Raw genomic sequence first — 21515 nt, 5'->3', positions numbered from 1 at the left:
ATGTGGTTGTTTTTAGAGAAGGCTGAACTTCCATGTTACTGAAATTGCTAACAGCAATGTTCAGCTTGTCCTGTTCTCTTGCTTTTTCTTCTTGCATCACCCATTATTCTTAACCTCATCTATTCTTACATTCTTTGCTAGGAAATTCAAAGTGAGAAATGCTAAGAGCACAGCTATCTGGCTTTGGATCTAAGCATATCACTCCACTTTGAAAATTAAAACTTACACTGTTTGTGGTCCTCATGTTTGTAAATACATGAATATATGTTTTCCTTCATTGATTAATGTGGCTGGCTTTCACATACACAAGTTGCTTGGTGGTCAAGGCAAGGTTTTTAAGGAGGCACTCTGTACTGGGCACCAGAGTATGTAGACACTGCTTTTCAATGTACTTTGCTTCCTATGACTACTAAATGCAAAACTGGGAAGAAGTCCAGAATCTTTAATAGCTGGAATGTATTTCATGCTGATCCCATCTAAATTGGCATCCTCCATTGCCAAGTTCTAAAGCAATGACTGTGATGATGATGAATTCCTCTAATGGGATTTTTGTTCAGGTCTGCTTGATATTGGTGTTTTCAGTACTGTAGGATTTAGAGAGAAGGTCTGTGCTTATGAAAGGGCCCAAGGTACTGGTCTTTCTGGCTGAAATGCCCTTAGGACAGATGTGCTGATACTTTTGTATTAGGTCCTCATGTCCTTTTAAACTTTTAGGTTGTTACAGTGTATTTCTCCCTATACTCAGTTGTGTCATTTCACTATTGAAACTCACCACAAAGATTTTGTTAAGTTTTTGTTTTCTTCAGGTGTCATGTCCTGCTGACTCAGGGCTTAAACCAAAACAAGTTCTTATAAGGCATTAGTAATAGAACAGAACTGTACCGCCAGTACTGTTCTGTAGAAATCGGTATAGTGTTTTTGAATATATATGAACAGGAGGTCATGCCCTCTTTCCTGGGCATCACATGCAGAAATGTTTGCAGATGGAGTGGGAGGATTTTGCTTGTGAAGGGCTGAAGGTTCCTGACACAAAAAGAGAGTTTGCAAAATACCATCTACTACCTTAGGGAATGGAGTAAGCTGAGATAGGGAACTTCATGCAAGAACAACAGAATTTCCAGGTATTAGGATGGGAAAGAGAGAGAGGGGAGAGTTGGAGAAAAAAGAGGGAGGGAGGTGTTCATTTAAGAGGAAGAGACAACTGGAAGTCAAAAGAACCCAAGGAAAGTCTTGCTGGAAGCAGTGGATCATTGCTGGATCTTTTCAACTCAGCATTGCATTTAAGTCATGGTTATTGCAGAAAGGCAACAGCTGCTGCTTTAGAGCATGAGGCAATTGAACTATTGTAGGCACAGAAAAATAATCATAGATACAGAAGAATGCCTTCCAGAGGGACTGTCTTGCACAAGCCACTCTATTTTATGTAACAAAAGCCTGGTGACACAATGCATGGTTTAGTCATAGGAGTGCCCAGAGTGGACAAATATTGTACATCTGGAAACATTTAAACTAGTAATTACTTTCTGGAGAAATGGCAAATTACTCAAGAAAAATGTAGTCCACTGTGTTGTCTTCAGCCTGCATATCTGCAGGATGTATGATTCTCCTGACTGCCTTAACCATCACTTCTTTGCTTCTCATCAGTAGTATGTGGGGACAAGCGATACAGTAGTGTCAGGGCTGCTGCTGTCACTGCTAGCACTCCCACCTGGTTGTCCTGTGCTTTGAGGACATGGACATGATCGTGTGGGAATTCTCCACTTTGGTTAGACATCACCAGGGAAGTCCTGTGCCAGCTGGGGCACTCTCTCCCACCAGAGCTGAAAATAACCAACTGTAGCACAGCCTGCTCTGTTGCCCATTTTCTTCCTTGGCTTCCATCACAGCAGATTTCCTCCATTCCACTGTTACACAGAGAGAACTGCTTTGGGAAGGAGTGAGGAGCGAACCCCACTTGCAGCCTTTCCCTCTCCCCACTGCTGCTGGAGAAGAGGCACGGCAAGGCGGGGACCTTACAAAGAGTTTCCATGCCCTGCTGTCCGTGACTGCCACAGGATGTCTGATAGCACACATTTAGAATTGCACAGTACAGCAGTACTCTATGATTGACATGTTGCCCCTCAAAGGGAGCGTTCCCTGCCCTGGAGATGTGCTGCCCAGCTGCATGTCGGTTACAGGTGGAAGATAGATGCCTCCACAGCTGAAATTAGCTGTTGGGCAATAATTCAGGACCTGGGCTAGCTTGTAGCAGAATCTGCAGTATCTCTGAAGAGTGACTGCCTGAGATGGAGAGCTTCAGGCCAGTATAAGAAGTCATACATGTCACCAAAATGTCAGAGCTGGTGTCTTCTAGCTGCTGCCTCCCACAGAAGCTTTTCAGACAGTAATCACTGTGGTTGTTTGTCATTACAGAAGTAACGCTGAAGGTCCATGTAAGCGATGCCAGCACTCATCAGCCAGTAACTGAAGCCTTCATTGAGATTTTTACCAACCAGATCTCCATTGCATCTGGAACCTCAGGAGCAGATGGCACTGCCTTCCTCAAGTTTCAGTATAAGTTGGGCAATCAGCTGATAGTGACTGCTAGTAAACATGCATATGTGCCAAATTCTGCACCATGGAAACCTGTAAGATTGCCTGGTAAGAGATCTTTATTTTTGTTCTGAGGTAAGATATTGCATCTAAAGGAAGCTACACAGTTTTGTATGATGTATTTCAATGCTTGAGATCCTGGGTGGGAGGAGAAACATCTGCATGTTTCAAAAGTAGTAACATTTCTTCCGCAGTTAAACTGCAGCATCAAGGCTGAGCAGAGGTTCACTCTCCTTCTGGAGGTCCTGAATACAGTGCTACATCAGTTTTCAAACAGCTGTTGGTGCTCCTACAGCTCCATAGAAAATAGAAATCTATTCCAGTTCTTTTTCTTTATGGGAACTCTGTTTCCAAGAACCTTGTTTCAGCAGCTGTGATGTACTCTTGCTTCTCTTCCAAGGTATAGCAACAACTGTTGCACCATAGGCTGTAATATACAAAAATTTCCTGGTCTTTTAGTTCTTAGCCATGTCAAAAAAACCCCAGTTTTAATCTGCTGTTACGTTATCCAGATGTAAGGATTTTTACTAACTTAATTAGCATGGCTTTGCTTCTTCCACAGGCAAACAAGTATAACAATAATACTTGCGTGTTAGTTTTTATCAGAATGCCTCAGAACCTTACGTTAGCTATACGAGAGGAAAATTGAGTCATGAAGCCTATCTCTGACTGCTAAAAAGAGCAGACTGAGGGTGGCTTTCAAACCTTGACAGTAACATCTATATGAAGATCACATCCTGAGTTTCATCTGCCTTTCTTGTAATCCTCAGCTACAATTAGGGTCCATGTAATTTGGGAATGGTCCCAGGCTTGTATTATACCCAAATCACACCTAAATAACACATGCCTCAGGTTTGATAATTGGGGCCAAAGGCATGCGAGGTTTTAAGTGCACTAGTATTTAAATAGTGTATATGTTCCCAGGGCAGTGTTGAATTCCATGCTTTGGCTCCATTTTATTTATTAATATCAACATAGCCAGAAGGGCTGCGTGACTTGCTGCAAGGTCGAGTAGCAAATGTATTTTCAGAAGGGGAAAGGAACGTGAATCTCTTCAAACCCAGAACTATGCTTTAGGCATTTCAATGTGCTGTTTACTTATCTGCTTTCACGTGCTTCAGATAAGATAAGAGTTCCTTCTTCCACATTTTATGTACTGTATTCCACCGTGTTTTTCAGCTACTTAATGGAGCTAATAGCAAAGACTAAGTCAAGCTCTTTGAGGTGTGGTGAAAGAAAAAGAAGCAACTGAAAGAGTTGCAGTCAAGAGAGTTTCAAATAAGTAAAAGGCAACAATTCATTACAGTAGCAGCTGTCACAGCTAGTCTGTGGCTGAGCAATTAATTCAGTTATAAATAAGAAACCCAGCCTGGTTCTATAAACTGGCCCCTGGGTTGACACACAGGGACTTCAACCAATCACCAATGGACTATGATCAAATTACACCATGAACTTCCTAAGCTGCAGACATCTCACTGGTCAGGAAACTGGGAGGTGTTGAGAGCGGACCAAAGAGCGTGATAGACCAGACATTTCAAACCTGCCATATAAAGCTGGGTTCAAACAATAAAGGTCTCACTATTGCCACGGGGACCTTGGGTGTGTGTGGTCTCTGTCTCTGACCCACCCCTCCGTGTTACAAGCAGCAGAATTGGAATAGGTCATGCAGAAAGGTTGTGACATGTCCCCATTTAAAGACATTCAGAACTCAATTGGACAACCCCTGCTTGGTGGAAGAGGTGACGTCCAGAGGTCCCTTCCAGCATAATTGTTCTGTGACTCTGCTTAGAAATTTCCTTTGAGTTTTCTTCTCTTTAAATAAGATGAAGTGCTGCTTTCTCAGCATACTTCATGTGCTTTTAAATGATGAAAGTATGCAATAACCTTGCCTTGTGTCTTGTCTCTGGCTTATACCCTAGGTCTTTTGAATGAGATGTACTCTTCCGTAGCCTGGAGTTTGTTTGGTTAGTTTTTTGCTTGTTGTTTTTCTTAAATACTGATTTTGAGGGAAGGGAATGAAACATGGCATTTTTGTTTTAGTAAATCATTTAAGTTAAAGAGCAGTAATTGTATAGGTTCCAAAAATCTTTCTTTCCATGGCTGAAATGTGAGCTTAGCTCTGAAAGTAGATTAATTTTGCCTCTGATCATCCCCCACTGAAACTGGTAGATAGTTTGCCATTGGTTTAATTGGAAGTAGAGTCCTTTATTTTGCTTTCTGTACCTTGAACTTATTCTTTCTTTGATTAAAGAAACAAGTTACAACTAGATAATTTAATAGGCTTTAATAGGGTTGTTCTTTGAATTAGTCCTGAAAAGGTACATGACATACAAGTTAAGATACTTAGGCTTTTATATTTTGTATTGACTAAGACGCCTCTAGTCTTTAAAAAACTTTCCAAGGTCTGTTTGTATTTAAATGCCTAGCATGCTTTTAACTAGCACAGTATAGAACTTTGGAAAAATGTTCAAGTTGTTTTGTTGTTATTTTTAAGCTGGTTTGAATGATGGGGAACAGGCAGCATATCTCAATATTCGTTCTGCAGTGTGCAGTCTAGGCACACCCATACAGCTGCATCCTCATTTCCCAAAAATGCTTGTTAACAGTCCTAGGAGTCCCACAGAGCAGATCCCCCACTCCGAAAAGCAATCCACCCAGGGAATGCTTTTAAGCTGATGTGCCATCCTGTGTGCTGTGGTAAATGAACTATGGCCATATTTACCACAAATGGGAAAATGGTAACCACGAGCAGGGAGTAGGTTTGAAAGCTAAAGGGTGGTAATGTGCTGTAGCAGAACTTGGCTGAAGGATCAGGATTCCTCCATCACAGGCAATATGCATTAGTAATAGTGTTATGCTGAATAGCTGTACAGCCACTGAACTTGTGATATTATTGTAGTAGCTTCAAGGAGTAAACATTGAGGGTTTTCTGTTCTTATAATTTGGCAGAAATTAACTTCTGTTACATGAATGAAAATAATTACTACCTCTTTTACTGCTTAAGCAGAAGGATTATTTATTTACATAGTGATAAATGGTAGGAGGAAAAGATTTAAGATCTCTTCTTCCATTAAAATATTTATCAGCAGAGCCATGCCTCCACTTATTAACAGTTCATAAATTTAGCATCACTTGAGTTGTTGAAGTGTTTATGATGGAAGACGTGTTCATCCGTCTGCTCTTAACTGCGCTTAGATTTTTCTTTGTAAAAAATTTGGAAGAAAACATTTGTGACTGGTAATCCTTATTTAAAAGGACACTTCTTTTGAAGCAGTATATGCAATAAAGAGAGGGAGTTGCTGAGACAGCACAGTTCAGAATTCCTTGGTAGAGGCAATGTCATGGTTTAACTCCAGTCAACTAAGTACCATCCATCTGCTTCCTCACCCCCAGCTTCCGTAGGGTGGGGAGGAGAATCATAAAAAGGTAAAAATTCTCGGTTGAGATAAGAACAGTATAATAATTGAAATAAAGTAAAAATTTGTAATAATAATAAGAATGAGACTTAAGAAAGAGTGAGTGGGGAGTAAAATCCAGTGAAAGCAAGTGATGCACAATACAATTGCCCAGCCCATCCCTGAGCAGCAGTTGACCCCTGCCAGACAGCTCCCCCCAGTTTATATACTGGCCATGACATTCTGTGGTATGAAATTTCCCTTTGGATCTGGGTCAACTGTCCTGGCAGTGCTCCCTCCCAGCTTCTTCTGAAGCTTCTCACTGACCACGTATGAAAAACTGCAGAGTCCTTGACTTAGGGTAAGCACTACTCAGCAGCACCCACACCATCGGTGTGTTACTGACATTATTGTCATCCCGAATCCAAACCACTGCCCTGTACCAGCAGCAGAGAACAAAATAGCTGCATCCTGGCTGAAACCAGGACAGTCAAAGAAAACTATGGTATTCACTGTGGTGAAATACAGTTTTAGGAGTGGAGGATGATGATTATGGTATTTCTGAGAGAGGAGAGCTCATCTGGAATCATTTACCTGTAAAACAAAGTTAAAAACTGGGAAAGTAGAGTGTAGTATTTCAGGACTTGTCCTTGGCATAGCCATTCAGGGAAATGTGTGTCCAGCTCTGGATCCATGCTTCAAGAAGAATGTTTAAAACTGTGGACTTTTATCAGGGGTGATTAAAAGATTGGAAAATGCAGTTTACAGGGAAAGACTTGGAAGTGCTTAATTTATTTTCTTCATTAGCAAGAAAGTTCATGGGTAATTTGATCATAGTCCATCAATACCCTCATAGAGAACAGGAAACGTGTAAGAGAGAATTCTTCAGTCTAGCAGGCCTGTATAAGAAGAAGATCAAATGGCTGGAAATCGAACCTCTATAAATTTTGATGGGTAAAGAGGCACATTGTTTAACTGCCCTCATAATTATTTATTAGAACATTGATGTTGTGGTGTGTTCTTCACCACTGGACACCTGTAAAATAAAATTGGAATTTTTCTACAACATGTTTTCAAGTTTTGGTACAGCTATTGAATCTGCAACAATAATTAATTCAGGAAGGCTGTAGTTATACAGGAATAAGGCTGGATCATCGCTGTCATCCTTCTGGCCTTAAAAGCTGTGTCTTTCTGTCATTGTCATGCTGAGAAAAGATTGTGCAGAAAAGCCCAAGGGAAGTTTAGAGGTTATATATTCGTTATAGTCTGGCACATAAGGAAGAAGATGTTGGCATGGTTGATTGTACTGAGCTCCCCAGGGTGTCTAAATTATATTAGCTTTCTTCATACAAATTATGTTACTGGAGTAAAGACAAGTTTTGTAATTGTGTGGCCTTAGTGCTACTTGCACTAGGCTTTCTTACTTATGTTGCCTAATGTGTAGATCTGTTTCACATTTGGGCATTGGAAAGAAAATGCCCAGCTGTACTTGCAATAACATTATATGTCATTTTTATTTTTTATTTTAATGTTTATGTATATTGTTAAGACCATCTTTTAGATGGTAGTTATTTTCAGTGTGTTTCTCATAGTTTTTTCTCCTTTCTCCTGTACTTCTCCCAAACACTAAAATTTCTGATCTTTAAAAGGAGAATATATTAATTAAAGTAGAAATAGTGTAGTTTTCCTATTGGTAGCTAACTTCTCTAAGGTCTCTTGGATTCATTAATGTGTATTAATTTAGAGGAAGTTCATAAAATTCCAGAAAATCAGAAGAGTTTGTGTTGATCTGCTGTTGACTTTTTCTGAGAATGCCTTCCTCAGCTTGTGTTTACTTCAGACTAGGATGAGTCCCATCCAGGTATGGGATGCTGCCCAGTTATTACTAGTTATTAATAGTAGCAAGTTATTACCAAAAATAACTAGTCTGCATTAGTCTTGTCTTGTTCCATCTTTGAAAGCCACTTGTGGACTGCAGGCAGTCATGCTCCTTACTGTTTTCATAGTTGCAGGAGGCAGGTGGGCTCTGTGGCTAATTCCTTCCATATTTTGGGTCTTCTGAGACTGAAGAACTTGGCATGAAATGATATTCTGTTTTTCACTCTGCAAAGATGTGTGTGCATACTGACACAGCCCCCTGCAAGGAGTGTCGGTACCCAGTGGGGAGGGAGGTCCTTGCAGGTAGACTTCTTGCAGCAAATACCATTTATCTGCCCCCTTTCACACCACTGGTAGGATGACAGTAGTTCTGCTATAAACAGCATTTCCCTGCTGTAGGTGGTGACTCAGTACATGCTGCATTTTGAAGCAAATTATTCAGACTTAATCATCATACTTTGCCTTTCTGTATAACTTACATAAGCATCTCAAAGTACTTAAAACTTAAATTTCATTCAAATCTTCCTGAGGTAAGAAGTATAGCTGTTGCAAAGAAAAATAACTTAGCCAGACTGAGTTAGCATTTCATTTCTCTCTGTGTATTTCCTTGTCTTTCTGTGGAGCTGGGAATTGCTTCATGTAACGCATAAAACCCTACTTTACACTGCACTCTCCAGTGCTTTGAGCTACCATGCATGATGTGCAGGAGTCAAAGAGTAGAACATTTTGTTTAGTTCAGTAGTTACTCTGGCAGTTTAACTGTTTGGTTCAGAAAATGCATGTGGTTTCTGTCATGTATACAATATGATTTTAATAGTTTGGGTGGCCTGCTTTTGCAAAAATGTGAAGAAAGTAAGGGCTGTTGATATTGGATTATGCTTATAAGAATTTAAATATATGCCACTTAAACCACTTCTCTCCCACAGTGTTCTCTTCACTGAGCCTTGGCCTTCTTCCTGAACGCTCAGCTACTCTGATGGTCTATGATGATGTAGTCCAGATTGTCTCAGGATTTCAAGGTATGCTGGCTTTGGGAAGTCAGAATTGAAATTTGAGGGACACTAAAGAAAAAGCCTGACTGCGCAGTGCTTTCTGAACTCTGTCCTGTGAGTGAGACTGGTATTCTGTGGGGAGTCTGAGTTCCCTGAGGAATGCTTCTCTGAGGGATTGTTTTACCAAATTAATAGCTGAATTCATCCCTGACTGCTGTGACTAGGGAATTCAAGTTACACGGTAATAAATGAGTTTGGACTTCAGTGTGCCATTTGAGAGCCAGAGGTTCGGTTTCTTACACTATCTGTTGGATGTTTTTTCATCTAGCCTCATTTAACCATCCTTGAAGGAGACATTTTCTGGTGTTCTTAATCTCTAAGATTTTTCTCTGGTTTTATTTTTTTTTCTTGCTTCCTAGTGTGAATGACTTAGATGATTAGGGCATAGAAAACCTGAAAATTTTCTTGTATCTGCATTGTTGTATACGCTGTATAAATTTGCTTTTCCTGTGGACCCCTTGTCAGACTGCCTGCAAACCTAAGTCCTACACATTGAAACCCACTGAATTAGAAAAATAAAGTTAAAATAACTTTTTCATAAGGCTAAACACAGATGTTAAAGTAACTGTAGTATCAGTTAGAGGAACAGTGTTTTCTGAACTGCACAGGGAAGAATAAAATGTTCATTTGACTTAGGGGTCTGATAAATTAGTCCAACTGATGTGCTAGCTGAGGTAAGTCTGTTAATAAAAGAACAGGGGATTTTAAAGATATTTTGAATCAGAACATGGGCATATCTTTCCTGTGGCACTCTTATTGGGCATAAATGCTGTCTTAATCACAATCAATCTTATGCTTGCCATCATTTTAAACTCTACTGGATAGTTAATAAACAAGGAAATAGTGCCCTCAATAGTATTCCAAGATAACCTTGTTCTGTCTGAGAGAAAATAATAAAATTATGCCTTCCTAACATATTTTTTAGTTAGAAGCCAGTCAGACAATAGGCTTTTCATTAGTGATAGCACTAGATATGGCTGAAGCTGAAAATGCATTAAACAAATTAGGTAGCTGATGGAATGCTCAGAAGGAGCTGGAGAAAAAGCTGCTGTACATACATTCTGCAGTTTGAGAGCTGGACATTGTCTAATGGGGTAAATTAGATGGATGGTGAACTGTGTTAAAACACAAGGGATTCCATTAGGCAAGACATGAAACATTGTTTACCAACAGTATTCCATTATCATGCTGTATTAAATATTCTTATTCTTATGCAAATGCACTCATATTATGCAATTAATTGGAAAAGAGCAGTATTTTCATGTTCACAGCTTCCTTCAAAAAAAACGGGGTGCTAAAGGACTAGAGGGACACTTAATAGCTAAGTGAGACTCACAAATATTTTCAGCATAATCTTCTTTCCTTCAATGAATTGATCCAATGTATTAACAATATATGTGAATTAGAATCATTTAACTGCTTCTACTGGGATAGCAGAAAAAAAGGATAAAGAAAGAAAGGGGTACCTGGAGTAGGCTAAGGACTGGGATTTGAACTTTTGGTCCTGACCAGTAAAATCTGTTTTATGGGTCCAGTCCTCATTTCTTTTCTTGGGACTTCTCTTACGATGAAGCCTAAAAGAAAGACAGCCTAGACATTGTTCCAGTATTTGAATGGAGCTTCTCTAGTCTCCATCCAAAATCCTTGTGACCTAGTTTTTCTCTGTTATTTCTCTAATTTACTTCCCAGTAACCTCATGCTGTTTCAAAAGATCTGATCAGGAGTTACCTTAGTGCAAAAATGAGAGCAAAGCGGAACTCATTATACCAGGAACAGACTGGGAACACTGGTGTTTGAAGCACCAGTCAAAGGAAAAGAAAGGCCTGTCTTGGTACACTAAGTTACCAATTGCATTTGAATAATTAATCAAGCCAGCGATGTATTATGCAGTTGAGAAGTTTGTGTGAGTTGATGCAGGCAGCTTCATTTTCAGGATGGCATTACAATCCACTGCTGTGCTGTCAGTAATTGTGAGGGATGGGGCTTGCCAGCCCCTGGGTCATTGAAGTTATTTAATGCCAGCACAGTGACGGGCTGAATTTCAGTGTGTAGTGAATAGAAGCTGCATGGGGACTCTTTCTGTCTCTGACCCATGAGCAATCAGAGCATGAATTGGTGAGACTTCAGATGTTACTTCACATAGATTAAACCTCAAATGCTGGTGTGGTGCCACATGTCACATATGCAGTGTGACAAGAGCTGCCTTACAGGGACTCCTGGAGGTTACTTCTTCAGGAGTATACTGGCAAACTGGAGGTGACAGCATTTAAATCTGGCTGATGTGTTGACAAGAGGCTGTTTAAAGAAGGTAAGATCAGTGCTTAGCAGTCTTTACCTCATGGCACACATCATGTGGGAAGAGCTCACATGCACATTTTACACTCGAATGTGCTTGGATTTTATAAGTAAAAACTGGATTTTATAAGTAAAAAATAGGTATCTTCAGTAATAGAAGCAATACTAATAACCCACTTCCAGTGATAAGTGATCACTTGTTGAAAAATACTTTTAAGTGTTTGATCAGCACAGATCAGACCACTTCCAATTCCCTTAATTAATCTATACCCAGACATCTGCCCCAAAATCCACTACAGTCTCTGATAAAGGAGAACATTGGATTATCTTCCAGCAAGGTGGTGACAGAAGGTGAAAGCCTTGGTAGATGCTTCCTCACAAGCCTTTCTCTGGAATCTCCCAGTCTTCTGCCTCTTTGGAGTCTCTTGCCAGGTGTGGGAGGCCCAGCTGAGGAACTGAGAGGAGAGTCAGAGTGAGTGGCCGGTTTTTGGTGAACATCAGTATGGAGGAATTTATTTTTCTAGGGTGTGAATAAACTACTCAGTATGATTTATTAAATGTCTGTGTATGTACTGTCACAGAGGAGGCTGTTTCTTCACCCTCAAAGCTTATAGCTGAGTTCATTGTTGTGCAGGTTTTCTGCCAGGTTTTGGGCTCAGCCATAAGAAGGCTTTTTACTGCTTGTAGGATTGAAGAAACTGAGGTTGGTTTTCTGAGCCCTTCCTATCTAGTTAAAATTTGGCAGCTCATGGCTCTCTCAGTGCTAAAATCCATCAATTTTTTTTTTTTTTAAAGAAGACCCATAAACTACTGCATTGCAGACTCAACAACAGTTACTTGGTTTCTAATTTTTGCTTAGTTTGTATCTTTGGAAATAAAACACCAGTTCTTGGCAACTTGAATAATGCATCTTAACCAGACACTTGGCAAAAAATCCTACAATTTTACATTGAACTATTGGTGATAATCCTAAGGCCAGTTTCTTAGTTGTGGGGTTTTTTCCCTGTGTTGTTACTGTGGATATGTATACCCATGGGATATGTATACCCATGGGCTGTAGGAACCCACTCAGCAGTGCAGTCAGAGGGGTCCAAAGTGCCTGAGCACATCAGTCCCTGAGGCACAGCAAACTGCGACTTGCACAGCACACAGGAGATAAATCCTGCCTGAGTTTGTTTCAGTCAATTTACTTAATCTTTTATGTAGTTTTCCATTTATGCTTAGAAATCAGATAAGGGAGATTTCTTCCCATTTCACACAGGTGTTGTTTAATGACTATATTTAACACTTAAGGATACTGCCAGTCTTGAGAGCCTGCTGTAAACACTAAAATGTGCCAGAAATTAAAAAACAGAAGCAATTTCGTAGATTTTTCTTGCAGAATTACCAAAGAAATGACAGCTAAACAACGATCAGCTCTTTGGAGGTGCTTACTCCTGTACACAGGCATTTTTCTTAGCCAGTGCAACATTTTGTACTGTTGAGTTTTGTTCTCTCACAGCTAGAGCTCTTGCTGGAAAATTATGCAAGAAAGATTCCAGTCTCTAGGTTAATGACACTGGCAGTTACAAAGCTTAGGAGGAAGTCAAGCTCGTTATTTTTTCTCACAGTGAAGCTATATGTAACCTAGAAGTGCTGCCAGAGACTAATGGGGGAAAAGGTGCAAAATTGTTTTGAGTTGACATTTTTTAATCACATAGTCCAATGTGAATTAAGAAGAAAACTGCTTGTCTCTTGATTTTGTGCTGTATGGGAAGTGTTCTGTGTGTATTCAAAATGAGCTCTGGAGAATACAATAGCTTTTGATTTAAAAATTAATTTGCATGTTGTGCACACAAACTTGCAGATGGAGTCTTGCTGTGTGTTGCTAAACAGTATTAATGGTGAGTATCCTTTGAAAAAGACTATTGACTTTATAAGCTGGGATTTAAATGAGACATGAAATGCCATAGTACATGAAACAGTCTTAAATCACGTTGCAGCAGAGACCCTTCAATTAACACCTAGTGAGCTTGAAAGAAACCCTAACACTGTACAAGACAGAGACAGAAAAAGAGAAAAATCTTACATGCCAAGTAATCTGGTTCTATTTAGATGTGTTCTTTGCATGGGAAAATATGGAAAATCTTTTCACCCAAGGTTTGTCGAGTGAATCTTTTAGTCTAGTGATTTCAGTAGCAACCATCTCAGTTCTAGAGTTTTCATGGCCAAAGCTTTACAGAAGTTACATAACTTAATTGAGACTACAGGTAGAACTGTCTCTTAGAAAATAATTTTGAAAAGTATAAACTACATTTATCTTGCTTTTTCAGGGAAAACAAAATTTGAACAATATGGTGAACTGGATGCTTTCCTATGCTTTTGCATACCCTACCTCTGAACTCAGTTTTAGTTTCAGTTTTACTAATTAAAAGAGGCATGGAATGGAAGTGGAGGAGAAACAACATAGCCAGAAAAGCTTCTGACAGTGGGTGCCTCCACAATTTTGCTCTGGAGAAAAATAATGGCAACTGAAAAATAAATGTAAAATGTAAAAAAATAAATGTCTTTCATAATAGCCTTCTGATGTCTCTGTCCTTCTCAAACTGCTGCAATTTATAATGAAAAAAATGTAAGATTGCTTCCATGAATATGAACACCTGAATATTCTGCCCACCTTGGATATAAAGTCACTTTTAATATTTTTAGGTGCACGGACTCAGCCACAAGTTCACTTTCAGAGAAGATCTGTGAAATTGCCAGAGAACACTAGCTACAGTGATTTGACAGCATATCTGACTGCAGCCAGTTCACCCTGGGAAGTGGACAGTTTCCCTTATTTGCAGGGATTAGATGGAAATGGAACAGGTAACCCACTACTTTGGCTTTGCTCTAATTTCATATTGGTCCAGGGCTTGACTTTTGATCCTATAATTTTTTCCATTCCCCATTCCAGCAAACATTCTTTCAAATTTGGGTGACATGACATTTTCAACTGCCCTACCAATATGCCGTTCCAGTGAGCAAGAGGGTAAGGTCTCCTATCCCTTAAATGAGGCCACTGAATAGCAAAGATGAAAACTCCTTGGCCGTGGGAGATCAGACAAGTTGGTCACACTTTTAGTTCAGAGCTGAGTGTCCAAATGCACTGCCTGTGCACATAAAAGATGGAAATTAATGTGAAGGAACAAGAGAGAATTTAACCTGAGGGTTCCATAAAATTCTTAATCTTTTTTTCCAAAAATAAATAAAATGCGTACATATCAAGAATTTAATACTGTGTTGTTTCAATGGCTTTGTGGGTACTTTTGAATGTAGCCAAAATGTGCCACTTCGTCTAGCACCAAAGAGAAAACAATGAATATTCATAGTAGAAACATAACCACTGTTAAATTCAAAGTTGTAATACATTTTTATGACTGCAACTGCCTGCTAGTCTTTTTCCAGTTTTCATTCAGTCTTGAGTGAAATAATTGGTGTTTCATAGGTAAGAGAAGAATAGCAGAATAAAGAGTAGAAACCTTCAAATTCTTAAAAGGCTGGTGTGAAAAGGAGAGTAATTTGTTTTCAGTGCCTGTAATGGGTTAGAAAGATAACAGTGGCCATGCAGTGTAGCAAGAGAGATTCAGACTAGTGATTAGGAAAACCTTGCTATGGTGAGGATAGTTTAAGCTGTAGAATTACTTGTTTGAGGGTGTTGAACAGAGTTAGACAGTCACCTGTGAGGATGCAGAGGCATAGCTGAGCCTGCTTTGAAGCAGCCTGAATATCCCCTTGAGGTCTCTCCCTGCTGTTTCTCAGGATGCCTTTACTTGTGATGTGTTGATCTAAGTGACTTTGAATGCTAGGTCATGTGTGTAAATGGTAGCTTGCTAGCTTCCCCCTTCTTCCCTTTGTACAAATCTGCACATCTCCTTTTCTATTACAAGAAATGTGTCTGCAACCTTACTCCAATCCTTCTGTCTGCTCCAGTGAGCACATCTTATCCTATCTCATTCTACCTCCCCATCATTTTCCTATTCTCATCTTCAATCTTCAGTTTTCTCTGACTTTTCATACTTTGATGATCAAAACCTCTTTATCTTTTTTAAAATTAAGGAATGCATTTGATCTCCCTCATTTGTCTACTTCCTCATCTCCTTTCTTTTTATCTGTAAACCAACTGAGCAAAGTGTTGGCAATGTGTGTGGGATTCCTCTTTCCTAAATCTTTCCTAAGTACTCAGCAACCCAGCTTCCCATTCTTGCATTTATTTAGTGATCACAGGTCTTGCCAAGGCTTCAGATGATCCCATCTCATGGGAGCTGCGCAACCAGGGTATTGTCTTTCTTCTGTTTTACCTCCTAGCCCCCTATAAAACAGATGTTTGCAGCCTTAGGTTTTTCAGTCTTCTGTATTCTTGCATGACAGAAGCGTTTCTGCTTGAGCACAGGGACCCTGGATTTGACTTTTAGTTTTCAGGTAAAACTGTGTTGTAAAAGACAAAATGACTGGCAAAGAAATCGTGTTTAAGAAACTGAGAAGAGCCTTGTTTTCCATATACTGTGGTATTCAGTATGGTGTAACACAGACTGCAAATGCAATGTATTTTATTATGCAGTATAGTAGAAGTGAAATATCCTCTGTCTGTAGTAGAAACCTATCCTGATGTGGAAGCATGTAACTTTAAAATCCTGAAGTTGGATTGACATCCTTTTCTACATCTGCAAGTGACTTGGTGAAGACTTGGCCTGGAAAACTTTTGAAAGCATAAAAAATTAGGTCAATACCTGCTGGAGATTTTTTAATATTTCTGTTATCAAGAGAGAAAGAATATTTACAAATTTTAGAATTCTAAAAAAACTTAGCATTGATTTGCATGGGAAATTTTGGAATTCTGCAGAACACTGGCTCTTCCCTCTCTCCCTCCTCTCCTTCCCCTACAATTACTTCTCTGTTCTTCCACAGTTTATTTACATGTCTGTAGCATTTTGATGAGGTCCCTCCATTTAGGTCCCTCAGTATTTGTCCAGAATGGCTTTTATAGCAGTTTTAGCTAAAACCTACTCTCTGTGAGTTCACCATTTTTCATAAAATCCCAACTGGGTAATTAGTAATACAGAGCAGTGAAAATTCACTGCATGAATCAGAATGTTGTAAACATAAAAATTTGAAGAATTTCACTGCAAGTAGTGACAAGCCTGTAAAGTGTTAATTTATTGTTCATATTAATCACCATTCAGAGACCAGAAGGATAGTTTCACAAAATCTTGTCCTTTTAACCCAACTAAACAAAACTTTCCATCATCTGCCTCAATGGACCAAGCTGGCTGATAACCATTACTCCTCTTGCATTTTGTGGCTGCTTGTTTCTTTATAAAGCATCATGTCTGAACTGACAGTGAATTTTATCTGATTGTTTTTAAAGCTCTTTACAGGTCACCAGATGTCAAAAATGACAAGAAATAAATGAAAGCTGACATTTATCGACGTCCATTCCCTTTTAATCTATGTGTATGCTTATCAGTTTTATAGCATGCAAGAGTTTCATAGGCATTGACTTTAATTTGCCTTCACAACAAAAAAGAGAAACATTTTATCTTTTTAATGAGCATTAATATACTGTACAAGGTGGCAAATTGGAAAATTATTTCTTCTTGATAGAGGTCAGTGGATTTCAGAATTTTTTTTCATCTTCCAATATAAATTGTTCAGTCCAGTGCTGAGCAAAGTATTAATGCATCTTAATTAAAAATTGTGTTTCACCATCCGAATGCTTTTTCTGAGACTGAAAACTAATTTTTACAGATATATGCTATATCAAGACAGTAATAAAAGAAAAATTCAAAACTTTCATGTCTAAAAAGATGCAAAATATAAAACATTATTTAATCCTTTATATGAATCTAAAATCTGAAGTTATACAATTTTTTGTTTGGAATTTGTATACACAAGAATGGCATCAGGACACAGTACTTGGCAAGAGGGATTGCTCTGATAACAGCCTGAGAACCTTAGTGGCCTAAGTCCAGGGTTCAAGCATCAATCTGACAGAAGTTATAGGTGCATGGCAGTGGCAGTGTAGTGAATGATCAGGAAAAAACAACTTTTCCCTCACCAGTTCCTTCCTCTGTCTCGCTGTTTTGCATTCTAAAGTGTTAAGGTGACAATAATGTTTATCATTGGAGCCTGTATTTACAGATGCATGGGTAGGCTGGCAACCTTCCCCTACACCCTAGCTGAATTTTCAAAACTTACTTGTCTGTTTTAAATCTGTTAGCTCTGTGTCTCTCCTACATGGCCACCTTCAGAGTACCTGTTTTCTCAATGCTTTAATCCCTCTGTAAGGTCAGCATCTGCCCCTCCATTCACAGTCAGTGAAGGCAGCATGTGTGTCCCTTGCACATCAGCTGTGTGACAGTGACACCCACCTGGAAATCTGGGCAAAGAGTGCATCAGACTAGATGCTTTCATAAATGAGCCACATGCAACATTACTTCTGGTTATCTTCCATTTCTTCAGTTTGGCAGTCTTGCAAAATGCAAGGAATTTAAACTTTGGCAAAGTTTTGTCACCTTTTTTTCCCTTCGCTTTGCCACTTCCCAACCCCTTTCCTGATGATGTCTTTATTTGGTGAGCTGTTACTCAGAGACATCAAATTTAATAAAGGCTATTCCTAGAGATTTAACCAGAGTTATGAGAAATCATAAAGGTCTCAATGCTTTCCCACCATTTCCTCAGACGTACTCATCCTGTTGAGCACTGTCGCCGAGATACCTGAGGATACCCAAAGGCCACGTGGTGTGCCACCACAGCTGGGTGTGAACATGCCCTCACAGGCAGTGTGCAACCCAGGGCAGCAGGCTTACGGTGGGGGCAGTACCCATCCCCGCCAGCCAGGCATCCCTCATTCACCGCCCGGCAGGAAGAGCAGCTGCAGAGCCCCGGAGCCAGCACGGCAGAGGCAGCAGGGATGGTGCTCTTGGCAGCTGTATGGGCCTGTGGGGCTCAAGCCCCTTGCAAAACTGAAAGCTCCATCTCTTCCAGTTTGAACTTGCCTTTGCTTTGAGCTCCAGATCTTGGTTTTAAAACTCAAGAGGATTTTTTTCACCTGTGTGCATATATATATACATATATATATATATATATCTGTGATATTTATCCCTGTCATTGGTTCATTTTGTTAAATCATTGAAGGATTATAATGCTTTTTAGAAGTATGTTGTCATGAAGTAACATTCATTGGCATCCAGTTTAAACATAAAGAGTTTATGCTAATAATCCATTTAGCATGGTTCTTTTCAGTGAAAGGCCAAAGGAAATGCAACTTGGCATTCTCAAACATGTGACTGATCATTTGTGAGGTGCCAGTGGTTATTTTGGTGTTTGTTAGTTAACAATATGGGCATTTGAGGTTACAATAAAGTCTTGTAAAATAGGGTTTTTTTGCCATGAAAATGTGTTACTCATACAGATTTACTGAAGATGAATTAACATGAAAAAATCCATGCAGGAGATTTTTACACCGTAGTTTTTTTGTCTTCACGTTTTCCCAAAATTAGGTGAGAAACAGACCATATATATCTTCCTTCAGTTTTGTGGCTTGGGTTTGGTCTTTTGGGCAGGGGGAGGGTTGTTGGTTGGCTGGCTGGTTGGTTGGTTTAAAGTTCTTTTGTAAGGCAGGGAGGAAATTGCTGCCCCCATCCCTTGAGAATTGCATTGGTGCAGTACTGCGGTGTGGAACCACACAGGTGTCCCTTAAATTCTGTACAGTCTGTAGTCACGGTGTTCATTCGCTCTCTCGTTAGGAAACAGCACCAGGTACGACCTCACCCCTGTCACTGCCGTCAGCGTCCACCTCCTCAGCAGCGATGGGACGCCCGTCCCCGTGAACGGCCCCATCTATGTAACAGTGCCTCTGCCAGCAAACAGCAACTTGAAACACAATGCACACGTTCCAGCATGGAGGTTTGACCAAAAATTTGGTAGGTAACCTCTCATTGTGGCTTCCTAGATGGCTTTTGTTTTCTATCTAAAAGAAGAGACTATCGAGTTTTACTGATCAAGTAATATATGGTATATATGCAAATATACTTAGCACCGTGTGCCAATTTTAACCAAAAGTTTTTGTAAATGTATCATTTTTCCATTATGAAATAATTTATTTAAAAACTTGAGACAACTGCATTTCACCCAGAGACTGAGAAGAAGAGAGACATATTCACTACAGCATTGAATTGGAAGTGTGTAGAAATGGAAACTTGCGTTGTCTTTGCCAGCAGCCAGCTGTCTGACCTTGGGTCCTCCTCTTGGCTCGGGCTCTGTTTCCTGCCTGCCAGATAGGAAATATAGTACTGATTTCTTTTTAAATCGCTTTGAGATTTTCTAATACTGTCAGGAAAATGCATGTAAATTATTTAAATGAATTTTTGAAAAGAAAAACTAATGAAATATTTTGAAAGGACAGAATGACTAATTAATAAAATTTTTACAATGCACTAAAATTTTTGTATTACAGAATAGTGTTTGCCATTGTGAAGAGGAATTTTCCCAGAAATACATGTTTTAGGCTCTTTTTAAAATTTATTTTCTTTATTTTGTTGCTAGCTGCTACACTGTACTGGCCTTCTTTACAGCTTCAGATTTTAAAGGGCAAAGGAGTGCCCAAGTCTTGTCTTGGTGATCCCCCTTCAGTTATTGTACTGTACCTTCTGAAGTATGTACCAGATGGTTGTTAAGAAAAAGGAGAATGGAAGGTGAGAAAGGTAGATGCTGAGACAAAAAGGAGCCAGAAATATAGGTCTGTATAGACAACCAGTGGGAGTTTGTCCTGCAAACAAATGTTTTGAGCCAGCTGATGATCACACCTAGAAGTAGAGGAACAGGCATGAAAGCAGTATGTTGGAGGAAGGGAGGAAGAGAGAGGTGAAGGGGGAAATAATGGTTTTGTTTATTACCTGCCTCTGCTGAAAAAAAAGGATGTATTTTTAAACAGCATGCCTATGAATCTTCTGTCAGAAGTGGCCTGTATTAGAGGGTGAAGCACGATTTAGTGAAGAGTAAATTTGAATATGATATAAAGTAGAATAGTAGAAAAAGAGTGCAGTGAATGGATTTGGCTTTTCCCTTAACTGTGGAAATTACACTGGCAATAAATTTCACTACATTTTTCCTGAAACTGAGTAATTCTTATGGAAACTATTTTGTTTTCCCTTGTTGAAAAAAAAAAAAAACAAAACCAGGGAAGTATGAGTTTACTTTCCCCATAAGAAGCAGTTCTTCCCCAGTCCTTCCTGTCAGCTGTGCTAGAGCTGGAGCCTGCCTCATTGCTAGTTACTCATTGCAAGTAAATGGTTCTGATTTTGATTATGTAGCTTTCTCATTTATGGCAAAATTTCCATGCCCCTGCAGTGAGGCCACAAAAGCTCTCTCTTAGTATGGAATACGGTTTTTAATGTTGTATATAAAGAGCTAGTTACCCTATTGTGTGCAGTATAAGTATAGAGCAATATAGGTAGTTAATTAATGTTGCAGGCTTGAGGCTCCCAATCTTGAGACAAGTCCAGCCTTGCTTGACTCATGGCAAACTACTGAAGCTTATATAATATAAATATATATATATATATATATAAATATAATATAAATACTGTGTTATTGGGAGGAGAGGGCATGAGGACTGCTAAACAGAATGCATCTTTGTCAGGCCACTTGTCTTCACAAAGCTTTGGAGAGCAAGGTATTGAAGATTATATGCTCGGGCTCCAGCTCACACTTCAGCTGAAGTAAGCATCTTTCTGTACAACCAAGGATGTTGAACAAAGATGCATTTAAAGTCCTGATTGCAGCAAGCCAGTACTAGCAGAATTTTGGTCACATCCTAACAAATTGAAATTAGAGTAGGGTAATTTAATAAGTGGAGCAGCCTCACTATCTTATGCACGCTACTTTAACACCCTAAGCTCTGTCAAACTAGCCATATGTAGCATGAACATGGTGGTATCCTGTCATTCCACATCCCTGTGTTGCTTGGACTGTGAAGGGAGATGGATGGATAATGACTGGGATGGCTCCATACTGGAGAAATCCTTAGCTGGCACATAAGTTGTAGTAACCCACTTGCACTGCCAGATCTGTGCCTTGTCAGGACAGGACTTCTAGCTTTATTATTCTGATTTTGTCTTTCATTTCATGGCTGCTTTTTTTCAGTGCTGGTTATATTCTAGTCTCTCCTTAATAGATTTCCAATGGCTTAAATTTTCATGCTTTTATCTGAACAGTGAGTAAATGTCACAGACAGAAAACTGTGACTACCTTACCAGGCGCTTACAGCACTTCTCTTCTCATG

General features: G+C 39.5%; 1 protein-coding gene across 3 annotated transcripts in view; it reads left to right on the top strand.

Moving 5' to 3' along the window:
* The window catches only part of FAM171A1 (family with sequence similarity 171 member A1), an 87277-nt gene that overhangs the window by 47362 nt on the left and 18400 nt on the right, over nucleotides 1-21515 (top strand). Inside the window, exons 2-5 of one of the 3 annotated variants that reach the window (XM_068212019.1) lie at nucleotides 2413-2640; nucleotides 8792-8884; nucleotides 13901-14059; nucleotides 18979-19155. In XM_068212019.1, coding sequence (XP_068068120.1) covers nucleotides 2413-2640; nucleotides 8792-8884; nucleotides 13901-14059; nucleotides 18979-19155 — 657 coding nt within the window. The other 2 variants (XM_068212035.1, XM_068212027.1) reach the window with 2 other exon arrangements.

Source organism: Anomalospiza imberbis, chromosome 1 (assembly GCF_031753505.1).
Source record: "Anomalospiza imberbis isolate Cuckoo-Finch-1a 21T00152 chromosome 1, ASM3175350v1, whole genome shotgun sequence".
NCBI classification, from domain to species: domain Eukaryota; kingdom Metazoa; phylum Chordata; class Aves; order Passeriformes; family Viduidae; genus Anomalospiza; species Anomalospiza imberbis.
Note: the sequence above shows the minus strand (reverse complement) of the source record. Positions and strands in the feature narration are given on the sequence as shown.